Raw genomic sequence first — 18,251 nt, forward strand, 5'->3', positions numbered from 1 at the left:
TGTTACTATGCCCTTCCACTGGTGTACACCCGTCACCTGTTGACTTGGTCAACCACAAACACCTGTCTTTTACAAGTGTGGCAAACAAGTAAGCAGGGGCACACAAGACAGTGCAGCACATAGGAGTCTGAACCTAAGGTGACACCACCCTGGTGAACAGAGTCTTGCTAGCCTGACACAGGTAGTATCATTGTAAAATATCAATGATTTAAAGCCATGACACAAATATATTTAAACAAAAGTCCATTATATAAATATTTGTGATATAAATAACACATATCATATATAATAAGTAATTTAGTATATAAGTATACAATAAAATACATACTTTGAGTTCCTGCCTAATTCATCTCCTCCTTTCCCTCGTTGTGTGTAAGTTAACATGACTTGAGGGGCAACAACAATTATAACAAAGTGGTTGAAACCACACAGTGTAGGGACATATTTTTTTGAAGAGTCTTATCTCAGCAAAAATGGAAGTTAATGCCGGTCATCAGATAGCAGGAACATAGCACCATGGTCACCAATGTTAGAGCTTTTAGTCACATGACAGAGAGATTCGTCCCTCCTTGACGAATTCCAATAGGGTTTTACCCAAGCTTGCAGTACCGAAACAGTCCTACTTCAAGTGATCGATGATGCCTTGCGAGTACTTGACTCTGGGGAATCTTGTCTCCTGATCCTTCTTAACCTAGCCACAGCCTTTGACACTGTTAATCACAACACTCTTTTGAACACTTTAAAGCTAAGAATAGGTTTTGAAGGCACAGTGCTTAAATGGTTCGAATCATTCCTCTCTGGCAGATCCCAGATGATCAGAATTGCTAATTGTGTCTCCACTTCAATGGCTGTTGGACAAGGTGTCCCTCAAGGCTCGATCCTCGCGCCCACTCTGTTCAACCTCTACATTGAACCGCTGGATAATCACCTAAATAAATGCGGGATCCATTATCACCTGTATGCAGATGACACCCAAATCTACCTAAAGGATTTTTCCACACATTACATTTCAATCCTCAACACAACAGTCAACTCCATCCATTACTGGCTGTCAACTCATCAACTAATACTGAATCCTTCCAAAACAGAATTCCTTCTCCTCTTGACCTCAATATCTCCTCCTCCTATCCAGTCTTGGATGAGAAATCTGAACATTCTCAACAACAAGCCTATCATTGTTGACAGTCCAAAATCTCTAGGCGTAATCCTAGATAAAAGGTTCAACTTACAGCCCCATATCAATACCATCGCCAAGAATGCACGTTACCAACCTCACCTTCTCTGGGGGGTTTGGTGGTTCTTTCCTGAACAAGACCTAAAAACCTTGGTTCAATCATTGGTTCTTTCCAGATTGGACTACTGCAACTCTCTCCTTGCTGGCCTCCCACAATTCCACCTTTCCCCTATAAAATCTATACTCCACTCAGCAGCTTATATGGGGCTAAAAGAAATGATCACATCTCACCCATACTGTTATCTCTTTGCTGGCTTCCTATCTAAGCAAGGTCAATTTACAAGACTGCCTGTATCACCCACAAAGCCCTGCACACCTCCACCCCACGCTATCTGGCTAATAAACTAAAAATCTCAGGAGGCTCTAGACCTTCATGCAATGTGGAAAACTTACCACCTACCTTCAAAAGAGAAAGATTTATGGCTCAATCCTTCTCTGGTAATGCGACCAGAATCTGTAACTCACTTCCTCCATCCCTCCGAACCACCACCTCTTTCCGGACCTTCAAAATAGATCTTAAAGCTCTCCTCCTCCAAAGACACTTCCTGGAATAACTCAACCTATTTCTTGACCACTACGACCATATAGCACTCACATGGGGATTACTGTGTAAATATGCATTTTACTCCTGTTTCAACCTAACGCTGTCACCTGTTATATTTTTACAATATAAATATGCAACCTGTTAGTGTTGTGACTACATATTTGTAACTTGTTAGCGTGATCAGCCTATTTTGTGTACCTGAAACTGTATTTATGTAATTTGTTAGCGTGTTTAGTCTATCTTGTGTGCCTTTTGTAATTTACCTGACACTCATTTGAGGTCAACTTTGTAAGTATGTATTTCACTCCTCTTCTAACCTAACGCTGACACCTTTTATATTTTGTACAATATAAATATGCAACTTGTTAGTGTTGTAAATGCATATATGTAACTTTTTACTGTGTTCAGCCTAGCCTATGTACCTATAACTGTATATATGTAACTTGTTAGCATGTTTAGTCTACCTTGTGTACCTTTTGTAACTTACCTGGTTCTTCTTTAAAACGCTCTGACACCTTTGCGTGAAGTTTGCGCTATATAAAACAGCATTAAATAAATAGATAAATAAACAAACAAATAAAGAGAACCAGTCTCTTGGAATCTGTTTCAAGACGTGGTTGGAGGGCTGATGGCACATACAGAAGCAATACAGTGTGGTGGGACCCGTGATGAACCAAGTGGAAACAAGACACAAGTGGTACCCAGGTGATGATACAAGAAATACGTAGCATAAAAACTGAGTGGCGCTCAGCTTACCTTTAAGGATATTTAGGATAAAGCTCAGGATTGGCCCTGCGGCAGGAGGGGGAGGGGAATACAGAGTGTACTTTCCCAGCGACACTTTCAAAGCTGGAACTATTTCCACTTGGAAGTTCTTTAAATCATTCAGGGTCATTGTGCCCCCTATTGGAGAGAAAAAGAAGAGGTAGTATTAGCATAACAAAAAAAGATTTTTGTATGTATTTCTCTGCATGCTGATTGTCACTTTATCCCAGTTACCATGCCTGGACTTGCCGCTTTGTACCAAGCTTAGATTCCTTTCCAGGAGCCGAATAAATGCTTCTGCAACTCATTATTTTACTTGTCTTTGGATTTTTGTGCTTACAAGCTCACACTTATTGTTTTTGCAAACGACTTTGTGCCTGAAACGTCCGAGAACTGGCGCCTACTTCTGTTGTGACAGATTCACAATAGGAGTTCCATTTTTTTTGCACTGACTATTTACAAGTTTCCATGCCGATTGGGCACATCCTTACTAAAGCCCTGACAAAGTTCCTACATGGAACGAAACGCGTTGGCTGTGTGAGTTTCTTGGTGAAATCACCGAAATAAAGAATTTTATCATTTGGACTAAGAAGAACTTGTGTAATATCTTAATGAGTGCGCCTTCAGCTTTTTGACCAAGGCGATGTATTGCACAAGATGAAGAGAGATTGGTCTTTCAAACATCCCATGTGTAATGAACATTACAACTTGGCAAAACTATTCATATGACATGTTTATTTGGACAGGGACTGAAGGACAGCTTATCGAACTCTCAAACTGGTTGCATCGGAGATCTGCTGATATTACCTTTATAATGAACTTCAACAAAAAAGAAATACACTTCATAGGCAACCGGATCAAAAATCAATAAGGATATCTGCAAACTCCCTTTTTTACCAAAGAAACAGACAACAACAGTCTGCTCCATTATCATAGCTTTCACTCACACAAGCTGTGGTGCAGTTTTTATGGGTACAAAGAAACTGTCAAGAAAAAAATTATTTCATGTATTCAGGACAAGTCTTTAACAAGTTAACAAAATAAGGGTATCTGAAAACTCTTAAAAATACCCTAAAAGACAGCATGGCTTCTCCCCTCCTTACAAGAATCTCTAAGAAAACAAAATCCCCAATAGCATGTGTTATGTCTTATAAATCTAGTAATTCTGAGATGAACAGATAACAAAATCACATATCATCAATACTGCAGGATGTGAACTTAAAAAAACAATGTTGATACTCAAAAAAGACCTTAAATCTCAGTGATGGTTGGTTTGAGCACAGACTTGTCCAGCTAAGTCAGCCACAAACATCTGACAATTTCAAAATGTACCACCAGCCCCCAGAGCACCACAGTTGTGTTAATTTCATAGCATGTAAACAGACCATGACAGTCCTCTCATCAAGGAATCAAGATTTGCCAAAAGCCATTAACAATGGAAAAACTAAAAATACAGTTTATGCAATAATATAATCTACTGAACTCCTACATACAGGAAACAGCCAATAAATAACAATACAAAAAACAGACCAATCATCCTGTTGGCTATAAAAATGAAACAGCTCTGTGGTCACACAGTTCATGAGCAGGACAAACAGAAGATTAGAAGACCAATTGAGCAAGTAGTCGACCAAAATTCTAGGGATTGAAGTATACACACATTTCTCCTGATAAAAGAAACGCCGCTCGTACTGAGGTTTAGGTTGGTTGAAAGAGCCCTAAAAGAACAATCAGAAGAATTGAAGGTTTTTTTAAATGACCTGCACCTGTCCAAACAACAAAGGTAAACACATGCAAGGAATACACATCAGGCACATTTATAGAATTTAAGCCTTGTCCACAGTACGAATCATACTGGGATGTCATATCCAAGTCTAGAGACAGAAGACTCTATTTCCAATTTCGGGAGGGTACATTACCATTGAAATTTCTTACCCACAAATGGCATAATTCTAATGACAGCAGATGACATTTGTGTGTAGAATATGAGGAGGCCTATTCACACAATCTATGTGTCTGTCCTGCTTATATGGCCCCCGGGAAAAATGGTTAAAACCATTATGTAGAAATATTGGCCCCTGGTCTAGCACTTGCATTGAGAATATTGCTGAAAAACATTAACAAACTGTGGATAATAGCAACTGCCAAATTGCTAAATTGGATGTGGTCAATCTGTGACAAAATGTTAAAGATCTCTATGGCCATTCAATCTAGTAGCCAACAAAAAGAATAAAGTCGGTGCACAATTTGTTAGGCTACTGCTAGCATTAGCAGAGGAAAGATCAATGAAAACCTTTGCCTTTGATTAAGGCCAGTTGTAGTAATGGATGCCCACCGTCACCTAGTGTTGTAAATGCTGCTGTGTATCTGATAGACATGGCTGATAAAGAACAATATTATGTAGCTCTTTTTATGGTTCACTGGTCCAAGTACATTTTTATACTATTCAATCAACTGTTCATTTTTATGATACCTTTTGTGAAATAGGCATATGTTTAATCTTAAAAACAAAAATGAAGTTTTATATATAAGAATATAATAATTTTATAGTTCCTTTTTTTACAATTAACTTTTTAATCTTTACATGGACTAGAAGTTGTTGAACCCCAATTTTGAACTTTTGTACATATTCCAAGCACTATGGTTAAAAGGGAGTATACCCCCTTAACAAAATGTTGCGTGTACTGTTGTGAACATCTTTTATGATTTTGGTGATCGAAATAAAGATTATGTACTGAACTAAACTGAATACTCTCCGGTTTATCTTCCTTCAGTAACAGTAGAAGGAGACTACTACTGTAACCAGGTGAAAGTAAACAACACTGAGGAATTCTAGAAAAAGAAAACAGACAATTGACCCCCACAAGGAGTTTTTGTCTGTCAAGCAACATGTACAGCTACTAACTAGTAAACATGGCGATGTAGATGTCAATCGCAAGGAATGGATTAAAGGTAAGCGGGACACCCCTCCATACCCAAGCAAGCCCGAGACCTGCCCCTGAGAGTAATTACTCCTGTTAAGTTAACCTGTATGTTCTTTAAGTTGTAGATCTAAAATGTTCAGCTGGAGACTAAGAAGTCACCAAGGGGCTTTTTTACAAGCCCCTTGAGCCACCGGTAAGTCACTTTTTCCCATATTAAAAGTGAAGCGCCGACGGCACAAGGGGATTTTGAATTAGCCCCCAAATTCTGGCTTATTGAAAGGGTTACACACTGAGTAAAGGGCAGATATACACAAGCCTGGACCCTTTGCGGCTAGGTCTTTGCCTGGCAGGAAGAACTAAATACAGGCCTCTTAGGCCTCTGTCATCGAAACTAAGGGGTATATCCAAAAGGAAATGGTGCGGCACGGCGGCGAAATGTGCAGTGCTGTGCTGCAGCAATTAAAAATGCAGGGATGTGCCGTATTCACAAGCATATGGTGCACCCCTGTGTTTTCCCTTGCACTGGTGCTAAAAATAGCTGCCTAGGGCCACCACAGACACCCTTGCGCCATAGTGCAAGGGTGCCTGCATGGCAGGGAATGATTGTTTATGTGTAGGAAAGGACACCTACCAGCACATAAACAATATTTTAGGGTGATTTGCTCTTTCTATGATTCCTGCTGAATTCAGCACTCATAGAAAGAGCAAAAACGAGGAGAGATAAAAGTATTTCTCCTCGCTGCGCCAATCTAACATCTGCTCTTGCAGGGCGTTAGTTTTTGGCGCTGCCTCGGATTTACACATCCTTGTTAATGTGTGGCAGCATCAAAAAGCAATGGGTGTTGCGGTGGAACGCCTACAGCAACACCCGTTGCACTCCCCTTTCACGCAGTAAACTGAGTGAAATTATACCATATTTACAAAGCGAAGTTAAGGCCACGCAAAGTGGCTTAAGGCCGCTTTGTAAACATGATGCAGGGCATTGCGCCACCAAAACGTCTAGAAAAGGGACGCTCCAGTGGTGCAATCTCCTTGTAAATATCCCCTCTAAGATGTTATGGAGCGCAGGTGGACATGTGCATGGGGAACTATACCCTATAGCAGTTTTTCTTTTCATTACACATTTTTAAATTGCATTACATCCAGCTATAAATTCAGGCGCAATTCTGTTTGCTAAGTGATTTGACATGATTACAATCCAAATATCCACGTTCGCAGGTCAGCCATTTAGCCCCTACACTACACCTCTTCACTAAAAGAAACACCCAAGCTATTGGCTTTGTCAGTTTTGGTTCTGCAAAGTGGGAGTTTCGGGAGGTACAAAGCTCTTTCAGTGGGGCGTTCCAGAGTTGAAAGCCTAGAATGACCATCAATCTGCCTCCATACTGGGATAGATAGACTGTCATGCCAGTGACATGTTAAGGATGTTGTGGTCCCTAGGCAAGAAATATTTTGGAACCGCTGTGCAGAACAACTTTAAGTTTTATTACCCATTTTATACGTATTCAAACCCCACGATGCCAAGCAATGTATATTTATATATTAAACGTTGTGATGGAGAAATAGACTGAAGTGAGATAGAGAAAAGTTCACTTTCACAGGAGACCCTTGAAAGGCGGGGCCCTGGGCAATGACCCTCTGTGCCCATGCCTTTAAGGATCTCTTAGTTAGGGAAGCAGCATGCTCTTGGAAGTTTAAGGTGTCCTGGTAGAGCAGGATGTGTATCGCAGACTGTCTGAAACATCTAGAGGTACAAATGGCTTCTACCAAACATTTATGTTTTTTCTCGTTTGTCAGGACCACTGCCGACTAAGAGGAGTTTTCAACTTGTGTGTGCTTCTTCAGCCTGGACTGATCCGAGCTACATAGTAGCTCTGATCAATTACCCAAGCTTGCAATGCTCAACCACTGGCAATGAACCATTGACTCAAAAGGATTGCCTGAAAGACCATTCTTGAATTCATACAAGATGGCAGTGGGCAGGTCTTTCAATCATCTTGCATGGAGGAGACTCTATCTCTTCAGATGACCTTTCTAAAGGGCCAGTGAGCAACCAGTGGCAGGATAGAGTTCGGATGATGTGCATGGTTATCTGACAACTCAGCAGCAGGTCTAATCAAGATCTCCTCCTACAGGGTTTTTTTAAATTGAATCTGAGACAAGAGTACCTGGAATGTATTCAAGCCAGTCAGTGGACAGACCATACATAGTCCCTGGTATTCTTAGCGCCCAGAGTGGACAGTATTTCTTTTGAAAGGTTTCGCTGGTGGAACCACACATAGGACACAAGTTAGTTTGATGCTTCTCACCTGCCCTCCTGTTGTCATCCACAATCTTCTGTGCCAGTGCACCCTTGTAAAATACATCAGCACCACCTTCTGCCACCAGGGTTAGGGTTTCTGCCAGTGCTGGTAGCTTTAGAATGTCACCTGTCCGTAACACATCGCCGTCTTTGCAGAACACCTGGCTGTGAAGACAAAGCACACAATCCTTTGTGTTGTATCACTTGCTAGCAGAGTAACAGTCCCTGCCCCGATCAGAGGGTGCTGTGCCCTTCCTCCCGGCAGGACCTTCATCTCCAACGGCTTTCTCTACATCATGGATGACACCATCTGGGACATCACAAGAATCTTGGGAGGCAAAGATGGAGGAATTGCCCAGTAGAGCTCTGCAAATGATGCCCACCCTTAAATGCACATAGAAAAAACAGGTGAAGAGTGGGCAGACCAGCTCATCGAAAGGGATGTATACCAATATATTGGCCACAGAAAGTTCAAACTGCGTATATATTGACTCCAAATTATCATGAAGGTGAGCGCTATCGGGGTGTATAGACTTACCATTCTAACCCTGTGGCTTATCTTGGTGATATAATGCCAGTCCACAATTTGTACTTGAAAAATGTGCAAATCAATATGGCGGCAACGAGTCATGAAATTGTGCACACAGAAGCCCAGGTGTGACGAAGAAGTTGAGATGTCAAAGTGGGTATCCAGATTATTAGTATAAAGCAGGTGCAAACAAGCATCTTATCACAGCAGCATCCCAGACAGAACAGTCTGAACAGTAATATTTATTATCCTGAATCTGCCAAGGTTCTAAGGCAAAAGAGGAGAGCCTAGTCGTCTACTAACCAAGGAGGAAGGGTGGGCGGAAGAAAAGGAACAAAAAGTGGTAAGGATAATGAGCTAGGAAAAATGTTGTCATTAAAGGCCAATGAACATATATGATGTAACACACCCCACCCCTACAAAGACAAGGATCAAATAAGACTGGAACTTCAAGCAATAAAACATATACTAGACGAGGATCAAATAGTAACTACACATTCCACCACAAGAATCAGGAGAAAAGGCAAATTTAAACTTTAACTTTTTCCAAGAATCTTTCCTAATGGCTTTTCACTCTGTAAGCAATGGAGTCTTGATTATCTGTAGAGGGTTGATCTCAGAATCTGACATGTTTAGAGCTTTCACCAGGTGGAATTACACACCTTGAAGCCATGTTGTATCGTGTGGCAAGATTATTAGGATAAGTCTCCATTCCATTCTTGCACCTCCTCAACCTCAGACCCAAGGAAGAATCACTCATCATTATGGATGGTGTCCTTCACAAGCCCTCCACCTGGTGCCTCACCTTAAGTCCTAGCACCTTCTATCTTGAGTCGCCACACTGGTTTTGTTACCTATCACTAATTTCATGCGGTGGGAAAATTTCGACTTGCCTTAATGAACCTTCCCTGGGAGAAGAGCATTTACCCACTCACCAACTTTTATGTCTGCTTTTTGGACATTTTTTTTGTTTGTTTGACATAGATACATGTTCCTTCATTTGTGTTGGTTTTTGTAAATCCTAACACTGATTTTATCTTGGTTCGATGGTCTCTGTTCGGACTTGTTTATCAATTTCTTGAGCCACCAATGACACATTTTCAAAGTTGCTGATTTACCTTTCAGAGATACGAAGAAACGTTTGCTTGTGAGCAAATGGAAGTAATTATTTAGGTCAAAAGGCTCGCTCAGATTCTTATGGACCATGATTACTTAACTAGGAATGCTAATTTCATGCAGTCTTTGAGGCAGTAGTAGAAATATTCCACCTGGGTATAGCTTTGCGAATCTTAAGAAGGTGTAGTGATATAACAAATGTGATGTGTCCTTACAGGGCCACCAATGGTGTTCTCTCCACATGTTATAATGTTAATATTCATGTGTGGCTATGGTGCCCACTTTCTAAAAGTTTAAGACTCACTCCTGTCAGAAATTTGCTTTTGTCACCCATCATGACCAAATTGCCTCCCATGCCCAATTATTTGGCCAGATGGTAGAAAGACTGAAAATATCCCTTTAAAGATCTGGCAGTGGCCATACCAATTGCCAGATACTTTTTAATGGATTATAAAATATCATCCTTATGGTCTGCTGCCAATGCTTCTTTTTCATACACTTTCCATGCAGATTGATATACAACTTCCAAGTGCAGCTGAGTTTCCCTTTCTACAGTGTCCTTTGGATGTGATTGTTCTGCAGGAAGTTGTCATTAGCAGTCAACTGAGAGATGTTTTTTGCCTGGTACAAAGCTTGCATCAAAATAATATTCTTGTAGTTTAGAGATTTGCAGCGACATCCCTTGGTGGTGGAACACCCTTCTACTAATGAATATATGTTAACTAATGGCTTATGGTTGGACCTAATCAGAGACTTGTTGCCCCATTTAGTGTCTGAAGTGGTTAATGGCTCAGACTTATGCCAGCAGATTATTTTCTATCACTACTAATGTCCGCTCTGTAGAGTTTAGTGTCCTAAAGGTGAAAGTGAATCTCCATTCTAAAGGACCAATTTAGAGGTTGGCGTGAGGCCTGCCTTCCGCCAGGGGTGGATTTGTGGCCCACCCGCCAGACTGCTCAGGGTGCGGTGGTAATTACCTCCACTGGCCTAGCAGGAGATCACATGTTGTGTTTAGCGATCTCCTCCAAATGGGTGGAGACCTTTATACCTTCAGAGAAGCCGCCACCACAGCAACTGCTCCTACGGCATTGAATATTTGTTGAGAGTATGCCATGTTTCAATCAGTAGCTCAGTACACTTTTTCATTTAAAAAAACAAACTTCAAATGTAGAAGTTGATTACTGTGAAGAAAACAAAATGACCTTGATAACTGGGAGTTTTCTCCATCAGTGTGGGGGTTCAATTATTCACTTTCCACTTCAAGACTGCCGTGCTTTTACTGGCTGTTTGAATAGACAAAAAGCATATCACACTGTTCGTCCTGAATAGGGCAGACAAGCTAATTTACTTACACCGATGAGCCCAAGTCGATCAGGTCATCGGAGTAAAGTTTCTACCAAAATAGATAGAGCGGGTGGACCATTAGTTTGCTCTTTAGGCGACTAAGGGATGCCAAGATCCGTCAAACTCTACATTAGACTAAATGTCTTTTGAAAACCGTGAAAAACATCACCTAACCCATAAGCACTAGCTTTGATGGTAATGAATCAGGTTTAGCACTATTAGAAAGGCTTCAGAATAAGACTGTAACTATTGCTTCCTTGATTGACTCAAAAGCAATTTGTTGACATGCACCCCAAGTAAACGGGTGGCCTATATTTAATAATTTCCCTACTGTTTCCATTTTCTCATCAGAGGTTTCAACAAACATGTCATAGTATTTACAGAACCCAGAGAAAGATAATAGCTTCTTTCCAGTGTCGGTGGGGCTGTGCATTTTCGATCGCCTTTGCTAATTTTACTTTGGGGGCAACGCCTTCGCTGTAAATTGAGTGACCTAAATAATCTACTTTTTTTCTGTAAAAATTCACTTTTTTCTGTTTACAATACTAACCCCGTATTTGACACCCAGGGCCACATTCATTCGAGAACTTCAAAATGGTTTGCCTCATTTGTGACGAAAATAAACATAACATCCTAAAAGAAGGCCAGAAAAAAATCCAAGCCTTTAAAAATATGAAACATCACCCTATGAATAGCAGCGGCAGCTGAGGGCAATCGAGATTTCACGTGTTTAAAGTAAAATAAACCAAATGGTGTAGTAAAAACAGTAAGATTCTTGAATTAAAGAGCATGCTCCACTTGATGAAATGCTCCTAAATTAGGAATAACAGAGCCACCTTCTAACATTATTATCATGGAATTATTGTTCAGTAACTCATGCTTATTAACAACTGTACAATTGGTACATGCTCCAGGGTCAATACAAAAGCGAAGCATGTCATCCTTCTTTTTAGGAAGAACAATCAGGGAGACCCATTCTGCTCATTCAACTTCTTCAGTAATATACTGGGCTAGCATATCTTCCCGCATGTTTTGCAAGTCTTATTATTAAAGCTAAAATGGAAAGAACCTTAATTTCTCCTTTATACAGTCAGAGTCAACTTTGTGCGTGATCCTGTTTCGACAGCTATCCATTTTGCCCAGAACATTCGAAAACACAAAGGAGTAACATTTACAATTATCTTACAAAAACCTGCAGCATTAATAGCTAAACCTGCTCATGAGAGCAAGGAACTAAAATAACACCCAACATGCATTGAGACCTCCATCCTAGCAAACACAACCCCTGTTAGGCAACATAAACATTGATCTCTGCCAATCTGTTCCTGAATCTCATGCTGCCTGGAAAGGTACCCATAGAGTTGATGGTATTTCCCTTGATGGACACAGCCGTTACAAAAGGTTCTTAAAGTTTCTTTACTATACCTTATAGCACTTTTTTAAACATTCCTTTGTGACAATAGTTTATGAAGATCCTTAGCCACCCATGGCCTCCAAACTTTTCCTTATGGTGTTGATAACACACCGGATGGTCCAGGATCAATCTCTTCAGTTATACTTATTATATGTCTTAAGGACAAAATTATATTTTGTATCCTGGAGCACTCCGTTTCTACTTCACTATCCTGACTGATCTGAGCCATCTTCAATTTTTCTATTCTTTTGCCATCTCTACACATTTGTGAAAAGTGTCCTTTCCTATCACAGTTTGCAGAATATTTCCCAATGACTGGACATCCTTTGAACAAGACCTCATGAAACATACTGCTGTGTCCCAGTGTCGGTAAACTACAACAGGGCAAAGTCCCGGGGCCGCCTGGATCTTGGTTTTGGCTCAGTATTAACTGTGAAATCGGGGATGCTGCTGGATCCCCATTTTTTCCAGTACTGAATAAATGCATATTTTGTAACTCAGTTCTTTGTAGAGACTTGTTACAATCTGCACCAATCAAGAAACGATTGTAAAATTCAATATATAATGAATACGGGGTATAAACTACTCCCAGAACTCCACGCTGAGAACAGCAGTCAGTGCCCCTTACCCATGCTACTCATGAGTCTCAAGTGAAAGCATATTTCCTAATTCTCTTCAGATCTGACAGCTTTTGCCTCCTTCTGGAGTGCTCTGTCTATTTCCTTTACTGTCCCCAATCCCCGGGAGAGTGTTTTTGACCCCCTGCCAGCTCATGAACTCCCTGTACACATTATGTTTAAGCGCCAGTTCCTTACCAAATGGATGTGTTCAGAAAGAAAGGCTTCAGCATGGAATTGTTGAGGAATGCATTGAGGACCGCTGGCACCGGGAACCCATCAGTGGCTAGTTTGATGGCTGGTTCAAACAATTTTCTCCATGGCAGCTTGCCATGCCGCTTGTGGGCGATTTCGTACCCGCGTAATTCGCCTGGTACCCCAATCCAACGGGGGCCTGAAGAGAAAGAATAAATCACAATTATTCATGAATGCTCTGTTTGAAGCTTTTCGTGATCAGTGGCAGCGAAGGCTCAAAGTCTCGTAGAACAATCCCGGTAATGGCACCATTGCAGGACACTCCCCTTTGTACCATAATCTCTTCGACTCCACCTGAGCACGCAACCCACCATCCTACAACAATGTTTCCACCAGCACCGGTACATGCAACCCACCATTGTACGACAATCCCTACACTAAGTTCTGTGCATACAACCCGTCATCATGCGACAATCACATCACAAGCACCAGCATGTGCTATCCACAAATACAACATCTATGCAAGCACCTTTGCATGTAACCCACCATTGTATGGCATCTCCAAAGCCACACTTATGCATGCAACGCATCAGGGCATGAACACCTCTCCACCAGCACCTGCACATACTAACCACCATCATACAACAATCTCTCCATAAGCACCAGCGCATGCAACCCAGCACCGTACATCAATCCAATCACTCAACGAGCACAAGCAACTCACCACTGAATGAAAATCAGTCCAGAAGCACCGGTGCGTGCTAACTACCTTCATACAATAATCTCTACACTAGCAACTGAATCCCACCACAGTATGACATTCTCAACAATTGCAAATCCCTACTGTACAACAATCACTCCATGAGCGCCAGTGCATGCTAATCTCCATCATATGACAAACACCCCACGAGTATCAGTGCATGCTACCCACCATCAAAAGACAATCACTACACGAGCAACAGCCTGTGATACTCACAATTGGATGACAATCAGCCCACGAGCATCAGCGCATAATAACCACATGTTAAGACAATCACCCTATAAGCTCCAGTGCATGGCACTGCACCATTGCGTAATAATCTCTCTACCAGCGTATGCAACACGTAATCATATGATAACCACTCCATGAGCACTAGCGAGTGCTAACTACCATTGTATAAAAATTACTACACCTGCACCAGTGCATGGAACCCATGCTTCTATGACATCTCTACACCAACACCCATCACCTGCATCTGCGCATGGCCCCTACCCTCACACCATAATTCCTCCACCAGCACCAGTAATGTATGATGCATGCCCTCATATGACAAACCCTCCATGAGCACCAGTGTAGGCTGATGCTACATTCCATTAAGATACACAAGCGCAAGCCATATGCCCTTGCACAAGAACTCCTGCATCATGTCCGCACTTTTTAATATGCAGATTTAATGCATAAGAGTTGCATAAGAAAGTGAATAAATAATCACATACAAGCACTCCATAAAGAAAAATTGAATGGCCTTATGCATGACTTTCATACTTGTCTAATTATATCAAATTCAGGTTTTATGCATTATACTTATCCTCCTATGGGGTGGTTAGGATGCTGTTTCTAATGACGAAAACACACACTCTTTTACCAGCAAGAGCTTGGGCCCTCTATGAGTCTCTGCTGGAACGATTTGGAGCTCACTCCAGGGACCTTCTTTCACCAACATGGTATGGGTTGCGGAAGTGACGTCAACCATTGCCCGGCGCACTAATAACATCACCGGGTTTAACTTGTGCCTCACCCTTATACAACGACATCTGAGTTGCTGCTGAGATGATATGGAGGGAGTTGGAACTGCAAAAAGTCATCAGTTACTGAAAACCAGTTTAGTTTCTGTTTTCCTGCCACGTTCATAGCTCCCTGGGACCGGGGAAGGCAGGGTCAATGCAAGAGAACCCTAAGGGCAAGCTTGGGGAAGGAGCTGCTACCTCATGCTATCCTTAATTGATGTATATAACTGCATAGGCACATCTACTATTGAAATCAATTATCACCACATGCATTTGCAAAGTATCCAGCCCTCTTTGAGGATGAGGCATGCACTCTCTGAGGAGGAGACTATGGCCCAGATGCATCACAGGAAAATCAGGTCGCAAATGGGCAGATCCTCAGAATCTGCCCCTTTGCGACCGGTATTTTTGCATTTGGGATGCATCATCCCAAATGCAAAAATCACAATTTAAGGAATCTCTAAATTGAGATTCCTTAAATTGCGATTGCATTTAAGGAATCCCAAATTGAGATTCTTTAAATGCAATGCAACAAAGTAAAAAAAATTAGCGATTTCGCTAATAGGGGGAGCAAATTCCCATGAAGTTGAATGTCATGGTAATTTGCAAAAACTTTGAAAAATGCACTTTTGTGCATTTTTCAAAGTTTCATGTTGCGCACACACATGCCCTTAGGGCATGTGTGTGCGCAACATATGTGCACAGATTAATTTCAGGGGTGCAACAGGGTGTCCTTTGGACACCCCAGCACCCTTGAAATTGCATTCTCAATTTGCGATTCGCTAATTGCTAATCGCAAATTGAGAATATCTTCCCATTCATTCCTATGGGTTGAATTGGGAGGTATTCCTTAATTGCGACTCGCAATTTGCGAGTCGCAATTAAGGAATATTAAGAAATCACCATTTTTTTTAGCGATTTCTTCATGCATAGCATTTTGCTATTCCTTATTAGCGAATCCTTATTTTTCGCTAATAAGGAATCGCAAAATGGATCCTTGATGCATCTGGGGGTATGTCGCCTCTTATTTAAGCAAAACTCTTGACGTATGCCTCCTGCTTGAGGTCCATAGACACTCCAGAACTCCTGTGCATGCATAAGTACTACCCACAAGCCTCCACTTTAGCTGGCTCATCTCTAAAGTGTAGACGCCTGTCCCAGTTTGGTTAGAAGAGTCTTGATACACTCCATTCTTCTCAGGGTGTGTCAGAGAAAAGACCGTCCAACTGGTTGCATCTCTCTGAACACCAACCCTCCTCAGCTCTAGACTAGGCAACAAGGTGGTTGCCGAGATGACGGATCTGGGGACTCTAGGTGGGACACATCTCCAAAGACCCTTTGTTTCATTCACTTCACCAGCAGCATAGAAAGAAGATGCTCTCAGCAGTTCCGGTCTTTCAGTAGTGTCCTCTGGCGAACAGACGGTGGCGAAAGAAGAGAAGGGCAGTAGATTCTGTCCTACTGTGGTCATCCAATGGCCAACAGAAGGCAGAGAAAAAGAAAAATGGCAATACATCCTGTTCACCAAGAGCATCAGATGGCCAACAGAAGGTGGGGAAAGAAGATGCAGGCAGTAGATCCTGTCTGCCAGGAGAATCCTGTCCTACCTGGGGCATCCAATGGTCAATAGAAGGCAGAGAAAAAAGATAAAGGCAATCAATCCTGTTTATGTAAAACTTCCGTAGATTGGGGGTCTGAAGGGAAGATTATAGATCATACAAACTAAACACCAAATTAAACACCTATAGTCTCGGACATGTGTGTGTAAGCAAATACGTAGTGTCTCTCTCAAACGTCATACTACAAGTGAAAAGTGACTAGGGGAAACATCCCTTAACCCCTTCCATGCTCATGACGAGCTCAGCAGTACACTGCTCGTGTGCTGATGACGAGCTGACCTTGTCATGAACAATGGGAAATTTGGAGTAACAGCACCCAGGGGGAATTGCCTTAGCACTAATGTGGTTAAGGATAAGAACCCTCACTCACCCGAAGGTGACATGCTTAATCATATGGGTCCTCCTTACCAGTGAGGAAAGCCTAGTCACCACTGGGAGCTACTACTTCGGTGTTTAAAGAAGGAGCTCATTTGTCTGTCAGGTCATACCCAGGTATCCTCAACTGTAGGATAGTCCTGCCTCACCTCTACCTGGCTGGCTGCTCTGAAAGGAGGCCCCGCACTGTCTGTCGGTACCTCGATGCCCAAGAGAGCTCGCCCCGGGAAAAGCAGGAATACCGGGGTTGTATAAAACTTCATTTTATTTACTATTTTTTCACATATTGCAGCAGCATTAGCACGTAGTAAATCTGGTCCTGAAGAAAGCCGCTGATACTGTGGTATAGATCAACAGGCTGAAACATGTTGACCATCAAGTGACAGTGGTTCTATATCCATACCACTGTGCTGTTTCATTTTAACCCTGTCAAGTAGAACACATGAATAAAGTCAAATAGTGATTCTACGTAGGCAGTTTTAATCTCACCTATCCACTCTTTCACACAGCGCTGCATACCTCACTACACCCATCATCTCACATATGGGATTACCATCCTGTTCCTTACCTGACAAAACATCTCTGAGCTCCTTCTTTAACCGCATCCATGCGGTGCATTTTCCCGCTGTGCGCTGGAAAATTCTAAAACCCATTGTTCATGACGAGCTCACCTTGTCATGAGTGTACCAGAGGTACACCTCATGACGAGCTGAGCTCGTCATGAGCGTCGAAGGGGTTAAACACCGAAGTAGTAGCTCCCAGTGGTGACTAGGCTTTCCTCACTGGTAAGGAGGACCCATATGATGAAGCATGTCACCTTCGGGTGAGTGAGGGTTCTTATCCTTAAGGGATGTTTCCCCTAGTCACTTTTCACTTGTAGTATTACGTTTGAGAGAGACACTACGTATTTGCTTACACACACATGTCCGAGACTATAGGTGTTTAATTTGGTAAATCAATCCTGTTTGCCAGCAGCATTCAATGACCAACAGAAGGTGGAAAATGAAGAAGCAGGCAGTAGCTCCTGTCTGCCAAGAGCAGGCGATGGCCAACCGAAGGAAAATAAATAAAAGTTCGCTGACAAATCCTGACCAACAGAAGCATCCCGTGCCAAACAGAAGGTGGAGAAAAAAGAGGCAGACAGAAGACCCTGCCCATCAGGAGCATCCCATGGCCAACAGAAGGCAGAACAAGCATTTGCAATGCAATAGGTCTCGCATTTGCAAACGTTTGAGCTATTGGCATTGTAAATGACAAACCTTTTATCTATGTGTTTTGAAAACAGGTAAATAAAAGGCATTGTCATTTACAATGCCAATAGCTTAAACTCTCAGCGAACACCAATTTACACATGAATATAACCTGATGTTACACAGAAACCAACAAACACCATTTTTAAGTTGTCACCAATATATACATTAATACCCCCAGAATTACACAGTAGCCAACATATACTGTTGCTAAGATCCCACATTTACCATCACATAGTCCGAATATGTAATTAAA

General features: G+C 41.9%; 1 protein-coding gene across 1 annotated transcript in view; it reads right to left on the reverse strand.

The window, feature by feature from the left end:
• Positions 1–18,251, reverse strand: part of GGT5 (gamma-glutamyltransferase 5) — a 263,704-nt gene that overhangs the window by 58,603 nt on the left and 186,850 nt on the right. Inside the window, exons 5-7 of the mRNA XM_078667773.1 lie at positions 12,988–13,183; positions 7,777–7,934; positions 2,535–2,681 (exon numbers count right to left, since the gene is read on the reverse strand). Coding sequence (XP_078523899.1) covers positions 2,535–2,681; positions 7,777–7,934; positions 12,988–13,183 — 501 coding nt within the window. The remainder of the gene's footprint in view (positions 1–2,534; positions 2,682–7,776; positions 7,935–12,987; positions 13,184–18,251) is intronic.

This window comes from Lissotriton helveticus, chromosome 11 (genome assembly GCF_964261635.1).
Source record: "Lissotriton helveticus chromosome 11, aLisHel1.1, whole genome shotgun sequence".
Taxonomy (NCBI): domain Eukaryota; kingdom Metazoa; phylum Chordata; class Amphibia; order Caudata; family Salamandridae; genus Lissotriton; species Lissotriton helveticus.